At 36.6% G+C, this 11,609-nt stretch overlaps 1 protein-coding gene across 1 annotated transcript; it reads right to left on the reverse strand.

Moving 5' to 3' along the window:
• Window positions 1–91: 91 nt before the first annotated feature.
• LOC114738446 (1,4-alpha-glucan-branching enzyme 1, chloroplastic/amyloplastic-like) lies at window positions 92–10,190 on the reverse strand. The gene is made up of 21 exons (XM_028926502.1): window positions 10,103–10,190; window positions 9,901–10,033; window positions 9,229–9,327; window positions 8,894–8,936; window positions 8,277–8,336; window positions 7,326–7,406; window positions 7,093–7,209; window positions 6,687–6,770; window positions 5,917–6,038; window positions 5,675–5,794; window positions 5,431–5,560; window positions 5,239–5,349; window positions 4,722–4,850; window positions 4,431–4,534; window positions 3,456–3,600; window positions 3,168–3,315; window positions 2,930–3,030; window positions 1,396–1,473; window positions 947–1,102; window positions 772–846; window positions 92–626 (listed from the first exon to the last, which is right to left on the reverse strand). The coding sequence occupies exons 1-21, from the start codon at window positions 10,173–10,175 to the stop codon at window positions 543–545; spliced, it is 2,193 nt and encodes a 730-aa protein (XP_028782335.1). The 5' UTR covers window positions 10,176–10,190; the 3' UTR covers window positions 92–542.
• Between the last annotated feature and the right edge of the window lie 1,419 nt (window positions 10,191–11,609).

The raw sequence follows: 11,609 nt of genomic DNA on the forward strand, positions 1-11,609 counted from the left end.
AGTACACATTCTTGATCAATGGACAACTACTTGAAAACGGTCCCGAGCATTTAAAAAGCATAGGCTTCAGGGTAAAAATAAAACAGGAAAATGGAGTTCCCCGGCCAAATCAGCACGGTAAATCATCATTATTTGACCTCAGTGTATATCATTGTAAAATTACTGACGCGTCCAGACTCGTTTCCAAAATGCCGAGGTTGCACTTATTGGACAGGTTGCCGTGAAAACAAGGACTGTACTTTTGAACTTTACTTGTATCCCACTGTAACAGAATGCCTATTGCAAGGAATACCTAGAAGGGCATACTGAACGTAGTACAATACAAGACTTCGAGCCTCACAAAAATTAATAGCGTTCCACAGTGATCGATATTCTGCTTCTATGCTAACCCCCCCCCCCGGGGGGGGGGGGGGTGGGGGGGTTTAAACTCGAGGAGCAAATGTGTTGGTCGAATTTGAGTAGGAGGGAATTTCCAAACATATCGTGCTTCCCACATGCACGGGCCTGCACGAAGTTTTCTTAACAGTGGCTTAGCCTTCAAGTTAATCTGCAGGGGCATACACCACAGCTGTTCTTGCAGGTGCATATACTAGAAAGGAACGAGGACGATCATCATACCACCCTTCCTGTATGGTCAATTGAAAAACTTTAGAGAAAGCTGTTTAGGGGTCAGAATGAAAAAAAAAAAAAACACCAATACGAATGTAAACGCATGCACAGAAAACAGAGGCATGCATGTGCGCCACAATTGAGTTGAGACAGGTCTCGTACAGAGGTGAAGTACTCAGCAGTATGATCGAGCCTATTGAAGCCTCCAAACAACGGATCATCTGAATCCAAGACAACCTAGAAAAAAGCAAGAGAGAAACCGTTATAAAAATAGAACATGTCTTGGATAAGCAATGATGCAAAAGCTTTTCTTCATTGCCAAAACACGGGATCGTACCTGGTATTTCCCGGGCTTTAAGCAGCCAATTCTGTAATCAAAATAGCTGTTGGACCAGTGAAAGTTGAATACAAATACGAGGCTGCCCCTTTCAAAGACTATTATCTTGTCATCTTCGTCTTTTCTTGATATATATTGGTGCATAGAAGTCATGAACTGCGTTGACAGTTAAGCCTTGTTACTTCCTCAAGGTGAAATTATATCTCAAAGAAAGAGAAGAAATAACAAAACCGTGCAGCAAGTGTATATCTCAGATGAGACAGAAAATAGATTATTTGCTTCCACAGGTGATGGACCTCAATTTCAACTTCACACAGGTCATCGTCAGGTTGCCCCAAAAGGGGAAAGATCAACCACCATGAAATCATGGTAACATATCCCTTCAACGTTAAGAGACTTCTTTGGCAATGTGTTGAAATATAGAGGAGGCAGCAGAAAATATCACTCACATTAAATTTTTCTTCAAGGCGCTGCATGGCCTGATCAAATTCTTGCATCCCACGATATCTTAGATACTCTGCATCCCCCTGGTAAACAGGCCACAACTTATTTTGTTTATTCTGAACAAGCTTTGACAATAATTTAGATAGTAATCAAATGAACTATTCAAGGAGTTTTGACCATGAAACTAATAGATCCTATCCAAGAAAACCGTGCAAACTTCAAAATTATTGTTAGCTCTAATAAACATTTGGAGCTGTGTGTTCCCGAGCCTTGAATTCTAATTTCTTTTTTCTCCCACCATCTGCATATTTACTCCTCCGGTCCTTAATATAGGACCTAATTTTTAAATTAGTTTTGGTCCTAAATATAAGATCCTTTTGTCATATTTATCAATTTTATCTAAATTATCCCTATAGATATTCCCTCAACCATAATCAAGTAGCAAAGAGAGGAGGGTATTAAGAAAGATGATTATGGTGTTTTAGGAAAAATGTGTCACTTTTCTTATAATTAACTAACTTACCTAATTTCTTTAATCTAATTAGTTAAATGGATCTTACATTAAGGACTGGAGGAGTATTTAATAACTTGAGTTTGAGAACATGCAACTTTGAGATGCATAGACACAAACCTGTTTAACAAAATGCAATAGTTACTTTTTACACTATCTGCTTACTTATTGACTTTGGTCCTTAATGTAAAATTCACTTTGTGGTGCAATTGATCACCAAGTAAATTTTATAGATAAAACCGAAGATATTATTTTATAACATGCATTTTCAAGATTCTGTGCGTATCTAAGCACCTAATAATATGTACCATGTATTCTAACAGTTCATTATGTATATATCAACTGAGCAAATCCACGGAGAAGATATAGGGGGAGAACAGAGTATTCTGTAACAAGAACATGGTCTGATTGGTCTCTCTCTGACGCGCACACGTACAAAATCACCGTCATCTATCATCACCATAGATTTAAAATCGGTGAAAATCCCCAAAAAAAAATTTGAAAAGGCAAGACCAAAACCCACATAATACATATAAAGAAGAAATTAAACTACATATAAGCTAAGCGCTGCTGAAATCTGCATCTCTTTCCCAATTATTATAATGATTTAGCTTGATTGTGGTCTCGAGATGGAACCCCAATCAAAAACTTTCATCAGTTGAATGATTTCCATATTGAGTAAAGAATCTTGATTCTTGATAACTACGCGAGAATAAAAAAACACGTCCATCTAATAAAAAATTATATCATAAAAGAACAACAATAAACATGCAAAACCACTGGCTAATCCCTTGCAGTACATGAAGTGAATGAAACTCTGGTTATAAGCTGAATATAATGGTTCACTCTAGTTGCCAGAATAAATAAGTCCAAGGGCTTGGTCTCCTCTTGCGAGGGCTAAAGCACAAGTTTTATAATTCACAACTAACAAAATGAACATTTGTTTTCAAAATAATTAAAACCCCATAAATGAAAATAGCAGGAATCTAAAGCAGCAAATGCACAAATTATGAGCAACTCGAACTTACCAAGTCAAATCTCCGCCTGCACTTGTCAAAACTGTTATTGTTTCCGGGGACTATTTTGCCATTAGGGAGACGCTGATCACCCCTTGGAAAATCAATCCACTCTGGACGCAAACATTAAAGGGGTAAACTTAACAATTGTTCATAAAACATCACAACCAGTAAAGGCTCAAAATCACTGACTATAAAAGGCAGTGATTCCTCAATGTGAAAAATGAGAGAGTGGGCCACATTTACGTACCAGGATGGCCGAATTCATTTCCCATAAAATTCAGATACCCTTCACCACCAAGGGCCATGGTAATAAGCCTAATCATTTTATGTAATGCTATGCCGCGATCTATGACAGGATTTGATGGTCTGTCTAGAGCCATGAAGTCATACATATCCTGAAATAGGCAAAAGAATGCAGGGTAATTTATCCAATCTTACAAGATTTAATGTAAACAAGCATTGCTTATGTCTATGCCCGAAACAAAAGGAACTCAAAAGCATAGGCCAGAGGCCAGAAACGTAATATACGAATCACCTTGTCCATCAACCAAAATGCAATAGTCTTGTCACCAACCAAGGCTTGATCATGACTTTCAGCATAAGCCACACAATTTTCCGACCACCTCCTGTTGGTGAGTGTGTACACTATATCACCCATCCTCCAATCTTCATCTCTTTTCCTACAACACAAGTGTTTGGTTGAAATCACTCATGTTTTAATCGACTATCTCCGGGGTTGTAGTCATGGAATGGGTTTTAAGAATACTCAGTTGTTAAACAAGAACTTTGAATATAAGGGGTATGATATATGGTGTTGCCTTCATGTCACCGATATCATATGATAAAGCAGAAAACCATCACATCTTCCCCGCTATAAAAGGAACAGAAAATACTCCAACAAGTGGATAAAAAAGAAAGACTAGCTCACAATCTAGTAAATTCAGATGAACAAATACACCCTACCATAAGTACATGCCAATCATTGATAAGAGTGAAATCAGCGATCATTTTCTCCCTCAGTAAAGGCCTATAAATTCGTTGTTACTATTAATCTTATGTGAAAGCTGTTTGAACTAGAAGCATGTACATACCTGTTGTAAATTTAGTAATCATACATAGGGTTGCAAGCACCTAACTTATAATCATTTGGTTAAGGAGACACTAAATACCATATCGGAGGTCATTCCTTCCTAAAGATTGAAGCATGGCTCGCGAATATTTTGTTACATAAATAATAAAGATCATCTCTAGTTTTTGGTGTTTTGGCCATTCTTTGGGTGCCGTTGTCAAGCTGCAGCACCACTCTCTGGTTATCTCAAAATTTGACACATAGGATCAACATATTAAAATAAGCAAGTCTACTTCATGCTGGAGTTTCATATGTTTTAAGTAAAATTAATTCCGACTATGACTATTCCCCCCGGGGGGGGGGGGGAGTTTATATGCTGCGCTTGGACTCTAAAATGATTTATATGCTGTGCTTGGACTCTAAAATGATGAAAGAAGTTACTTGAGAAGTTCAATCCACTTGTCGGCAATAGCCATATGCAGGCGATAATCAAAGCCAACCCCACCATCTTTCGTAGGAAGACAGAGTGTTGGCATTCCGCTGACCTGTAAATAGAAGGAGACGTGTATAGGCGGAAATATAGCGAAGGATCAAATTCAACTGAACTGAGCACACAGTTCGAACACCATATCATGTAAAACTACTCACCCAAATGAGAAGGGAGCGATTAATTGATTAAGATGTAAAAATTTCTAAAATATACTTTTTATGATTTTTGATAAGGTAACATACATCTTCGCCAACTGTAACAGCCTCGGGGAAGAGTCCATGAATAAGATCGTTAACTAGCATCAAGTAAACCACAGCATCAACATCTGTTGCATATCCAAAATACTCACTGTAGTTTCCTGTAAAAGCTACCTGCAGCAGGCAAGGAAGAATTTTTCTCTAAACAAAAAAGCAGGAGAGGGAGTGGCTTCTCATGAAAGTGATAGCCCTCTGTTGGAAAATCTTTCATTAGTTTCCTAACACGCCTTTCATCGATATCGCAAGAGTAATGTCAGCACGGTAGGTGCAGACAACCTTTTCAGGATTAAAAAAGAACGCCAAGAATCTCAATCAAGAGTGAAATACAATTGCAGGAATCATGTTTCTATTCGCAAGTCAAAGAAAATACATAGCAGTGTGTATGTTTTTACCCACATTTTTAAATTGGTAATCCCGGAAGTCTGTATCCGTTGATGACTAATTACGAAGTCATCACATAATAACAGGAAACCAGAGAGTGGTTGTGAATATTGGGATGTACCTGTAGTCCATGATGATTGTACATCATTGACGTGATACCGTCAAATCGGAACCCGTCAAACTTATATTCATCCAGCCACCATCTTGCATTTGAGATAAGAAATCTCAGAACCTAAAGCAATATTCAATTCAAAACCTTGGGAGCAAATGTTGGTAGAACTATCTCAATGGATTCTGCAAAGATATTGCTTACTTCCCAACTCCCATAGTTAAAAAGGCGAGAATCCCACATCCAATGATAACCTCGTGACCCCGAATGGAAGTATTGGCTATCAGTTCCATCAAACATGTTCAGTCCATCCAACGTATTATTTGATGCATGGCTGCATTCATCAGGTAGGAAAAATAATAATAAGATCTAGCCAAAGAGTACAGCAGTCAAGCTATATTGGTTAAAAAACTAGAAGAATAAAAATAACACTATGAGCAAACCCTACCTATGTACAATATCCATCAGAACAAGCAGACCTAATTCATGAGCTCTATCAATTAAAGACTTCAGTTCGTCAGGTGTTCCAAATCGGCTGCTAGGTGCAAAGAAATTTGTAACATGGTACCTACACAACGCAGAATGATGGTCAACTTGGCAAAGACATCATCAACACCCCATGAAATATAAAATATAAAAGAAAACTGCCTATCATTTTCAAAATCCAGTAGCAGCACTTTGAAGAGTTACCCAAAGCTAGCATAATAAGAATGCTCTTGGATGGCCATAATCTGCACTGCATTATATCCAAGCTTTTTTATGCGCGGCAAAACTTCATCTCTAAAATTGGCATATGTGTTGATTTTTGGCTCCTGCAGCCAAAATTTTCTGCAATGTTAGTGATAGGAAAACAAACCATTCCAATAAGTGCCTTCTCTTGAACGCAGTTGGTAACTTGGCGGCCCAGTCTAAAATTATAACTAAACTACTGTGTAAGACACACAGATACACATCTATTAAAACAAATATCAAAATAGCTTGTATTTTGTTGCCTATCTGTGCTACAAGCCCGCTCACTGGATGGGCCATTCAACCCTTTTTTTACCCATTTTATAAGGCCGATTCATACTGGTCAGAAAAGTTAAACTCAAACGGGCCTTATATTAACTGGCCCAACCTGTATTTTATAGGCTAGATAGATCAGCTCATGATGTCTGAATGCTTTTAAGGGGGTGTTTGGATATCATGAGAAGTGCTTTTTAAAAGTATTTTTTAGCAAATGGAGATAAACTTTTTCACATATTTACTTCGTATACCATAAAATCACTTCTAAAACTATGGTTTAGTTTCCATCCAAACACCCCCTCAAATCGGAAACCACACAGCACACTTGCCTTAGTTCAAATCTTTCCCCCTGCAAAAGACTCGAAACAATTTATTCTTTGACATTGTAGCATTCATGATCAAAGTTACCACCAAATGACCACATATCAAAATAAAGAAGAGTAAAGGATGCTCACTGGACTACTCATTCCAACATGTGACTCATATATTCTAAGTGACTTGGGTCTCCTTGGCCGTGGATGTTTGAAGACATACCTTTCCTGTAATGAAAAGAACAAGGAACTTATTTTCTACAGCTTGCCATATGCAATAGCCGATAAAATATTAAAGCACTGATCATCTGCTAGGTTACATTTTAGCTAAAGTCTATCCAGATAGCAGAATCCACTTTATCAAAATATCAATATCTTTATATGATTCTCTAGAATTATAACATCAGAACTTCCATACGGTTCTGCTTCATGCTATGAGATCTGAGACTTTACCAAAGTTTGCATGATAGGCTAACTGAATTCATTATGTTCTTCATTTCCTCCTTTTCTAAAATTAACTTACAAGGATGGAATTAACACAGAACTATACCTCCTCTGGCGGATCATAGTATATACCATTATAAGGAATTTCACCCTCAGCCTGCACAGAGTACTTGATCCAAGCAGGAATTGAGTCCTTAATGCCAGAGGGAGTATGCATGCGGATCTAGACGTAAACAATTTGCATATAAAACATCCAGTCAAAAAATAGATCATTAACAGAGGTGGAAAACATCCAAACTCAGCAGATAATACTTGTATTCCGTTCAGAAGAAAAATTACCTTCACTCGAGTACCATGAGGAATTGCTGGTGAACCATCTACGTTGTTTGGCAGGAAGACCTCCCACACGCCAAACTCATTCTGTTTGGACCAAAAAAGCATACAAAAATTTTGTTGAGATTTAAATTTGACTATCGTGTCCTTCTCATGCAACCGGGAGCCCACGCTTTGTTATAAACACATAAATCACATAGAAAGATCTCCATTTTAAAAAAGAGATTTTGCCCTTCAAGCTCCATATTTTTTGGGCCCACAAACATTATGAAGCACTTTCCAATTTAAGCGCCCACTAACACACGTTTCCAGTGCCTCAACAATTCGGCAGTAGCAACAACCCTAAATAATGGGCACAAACACATCATAGAAAATGGAATCACCATTAAATAATTAAGTAACTAGGTAAAATCTATAATTTTGTATAGAAGTCAAATGTAATTAAGTGGAAGATTCTAGTCGATTACATAGGCGGTGATTCTTGCGAGTCAGCCTTGCCTAAAGTCGCTCTCGTAGATATAGAAATCATCTTAGAGTTGGCGAATATACAAGTTTTGGGTTCTCTTTAACTACAAACTCTCAAAAGGAAATTTTAATGAGAGATTAATTTCTATCGAGGGGGGTTTACATTAGATAAAACTACCATCATCTTCCTGATAATTTTGCTATTGTTCTCATAACTAGTTCTAAACTCCTTACCTGTGGCTACTTCTACCAATATGCATCCCCAACCCCACAGTAATGGAGGAGAAATAAAAATCAGTTTTAATTTGACAAATTTTAAGCCAAACAGAGAGAATAACTGTTAGAGGTACAAGGGAAATGTAAAACCGGAAAAATAATCAAGCCATGCTACAACTGTCTGTCATTTTAATAAATTATTTTTTCATATACTTTTTAATGAACAAATTATTTAAAAAGCATAAACTTTAAACAAATCTAAGATGACATGCATACCTGTGTCATTACATTTGCATTAGGATTCCAGTTGTTGAAGTCTCCAATTAGCGAGGCAGACTGAAAAAGCACGAATAATATCCATAATGTGTGATAAGAGACTGGTACACTAATGTTCTCATAGTTTTCAGAGACAAAAGCCACACAACCAAAACCATATTTTCTTATTCAGACTTAATTTGTAAAGAAAAAGAGAATGAAGAAAAAGGAAGAACCCATAATCACGAAAAGTATTCCTACGCATCTCCAGGAAGATCTTGTATTTTGCTTTCCGTTAGAATGCTTACTTTTGTCTATCTCTTGATAGAAGCATTGGCTCCTTCAAAAGAGAGCATGGCGCAACCATGCAACTCAGCAAAATCCATGAATTTTAAAACATTTCCTAAAGGGTAAGTTTGTAGTCAGGAGAATGAAGAAGGAAATTGAGGGAAGTAAAGATTTCAATTTTGACACCCCAGTAACCATGCACAAAATATTGCTCATATACTCGAGAACCAAGTGTATATTGAAAGTTAAACTTCAATACAAGTAACTATGCACTGTTGTCAAAGATTCTGTCCCATGCTGGTACTGGAACCAAAAAAAGTGAACTTAAGAATTAGGATGATGAATTGCACCTTAGCTGCAGGTGCCCACTCTCTGTAAGTAATGCCAGTGGCGCTGCAAAAACAAGTTGGAGTTATTACAATATACTCATTAAAAGTTTTGCAAGAGTCGGAAATTGAGTTTAATAGGATTTAAGACCTCATCGACTTCTTGTTTGATTTTATCCCAAAAAAGAAAACAATATTCAACACTAGGGTGGGCTTCTATGAAGGTGTTAAAGTAAGAATAATAGACAAAAATACCTGAATTTGCCCATGATATATATAATGGCTAAACTTCGTTGCGTTGATAATGGAGCATTAGTAAAATGTATGAAACAAAAAATATAATATATATGGAATAGTACCTTCGATTGAAACCGAATCTTTCATAACCACGAGAAAAAGCCTCCAAACCACCTTCATATTTGTCAATATCATGACGCAATCTTTTGTATTGTCCATAACTGTAATTCAAGAAATATGTAGTTCCACAGAAAATATAATGGTTTACCATATTAAGGTAACTACTAGCAGTGCCCCAAAAGTGAAGCAGGTAAGAGTTTGTAGAGTACAAACTGAAAAAAGTTAATAAATCAGTAGGAAAAAGGAACTCTTATTGGCAGTAAGGCGACTTTTTTCACAATTGGCCATATTTTTATTGAACCTATTCACTGTGTTTCTGGAAATAAAGAAAATTACAGAACACACAAAAGGAGGCAATAATTTTCAAAAATAAAAAAGACTTCGTGAAGCACAATAACCAGACTACAAGCAAAAGGCCATATCTCTACAAGAGTAAATTCTGATAGAGGATCTTATTTCAAAGCACTGCTAACACACCTCTGTATCTCCATCGGCAGAGATGAGTGGCAAAAGAGTCAAGTTCTTCTCTCTTTGTTTTCTTCGCCACACAAAAAACATTTGAAAATATCGCAAACATGGTACTTACAACTTTATTATTAGAACTTATAGTCCAGTGGTAGCTTGATAATTATTTCATTTATGATTTTATAACCAAAGGTAGAAAGTTGACTCACCGGAAATCAAGATGCTGACGATAAGTTTGCAAGAGTGGATCGAGTACATATATTTTCTGTCCAGTGCCAGGTGGAGGAATAATCTTGGGTTCGACTTCGTTTCTTTCGAATTTTACTTCCGTGTCTGCAGAAACTGAAACCATTATTTCAGCTTTGCATTGGACATAGGCATTTAATCCTACAAGCAAGGAATGAACAAAACCTTGTACATCCTCAAAACCTCTGTAACCAGTAGCTGCAGCTTCACCATTTTTGAAATTATTTTCATCTTCCATAGCTAGATCCTTTAAACTTTGAAGAGCCTAAAATAAGCATTAATGAACATGCACTTAATTTATGGAGTTGAAGAAATCCAACGCCCTACGAGATTAATAATAATAAATAATCAAAAGGCAGAAACATAAATATCAATGGCAGTGACCTAGCAGGCATGCCTATGGAAATACAGGACAAGTACACAAAACCAATGATTCCCGCATTTACTTACACGGACCATAGAATTTCAATTTTGAAAATATGTTAATTGTGTTTGATGTACTAATGTTCAATAAAATATTTGCTTACAGTTCATAAAAAATTGCTTAAAAATGTATTAAGATTTTCCAGAAATAAAATTAAATTCAATAAGAATTAATATATTATAACTTTCGTAAAGAGAGCTTAGGATCAATATGAATTTTACGTTTTATTAGAAAATTAGTTATCATCTACAATAGAATAAACTCTAGTCCTAAAGGTTAAAATGCTATAAAATAAATATGGTCAAGAAGCTCGAGATAATGGACATGTCCAATTTCACAAATCTTTGAGAGTACAATTGTAGCAATTAGAAATGCTGTCAATATTTGGTGTCGTCATAACAAAAAAGGCTTGCCTTTCAAGTGATCAGTAGATATATAAATCTGCGGTCTCTGTCAGAGAAAAGGCATATAAGTGCATAATACTCCTCCGGTCCTTAATATAGGACCCAATTGGTGAGTTGGTTTTGGTCCTAAATATAACGAAGGAGGAGATGTGGATATCAGAATCAGAGAAAAATTCTCAGCAAGGGTTTAAAACCTACAAAAAAGTCACATTTGTCAGCAAGAAAAGAAGAAGAAGAATGTTTTCAATACAACATATATAGAATAATTAGTTCCACAAGCAAACCAAAATCTAGCACGTTCATGCATTTTTAATCAAACCGGCCGATCATTATATGTTGACAGTTATTTACGATGTTCTTCAAAAATATCAAACCAACGGACGAAGGAAAATTAATCCAAGGACCTTTAGAAGACATATATGACGGAGCAAACGAAATTTGATTATTGCTCTGTGTAGCAAATACAGCTTGGTGAAACACAATCCAAGAGGCAGAGGCCCACATATGCCTCTATCGCTAATAACAGGGGCGTAGCCAGGATTGGCTGACATTGAAAAACATATATAATATAAAGTTCGGATTAAATTTCGGAGAGAAGCAAGACGTATAACACACATATATAAACACAGAGAAAAACTTAGTTCTATCTGCAATAGGCATCCAGAATTCTAGCTCGGAAGTGATCTCCCAACAGCAAACAGAGCATATGAAAATTCGTAAGTTTATAATATGCCCTGAGACGAAATGAAATAAAACGGTACTAACAAGTGTCAAGGGGAGGTCGCTAGTATCAGAACCTTACAGCTCACAAAGTTATATTTTAAACATAGAAGAAAGAACCTGA

This window comes from Neltuma alba, unplaced genomic scaffold, assembly GCF_004799145.2.
Source record: "Neltuma alba isolate B1F8T4 unplaced genomic scaffold, ASM479914v2 tig00013592_pilon, whole genome shotgun sequence".
Taxonomy (NCBI): domain Eukaryota; kingdom Viridiplantae; phylum Streptophyta; class Magnoliopsida; order Fabales; family Fabaceae; genus Neltuma; species Neltuma alba.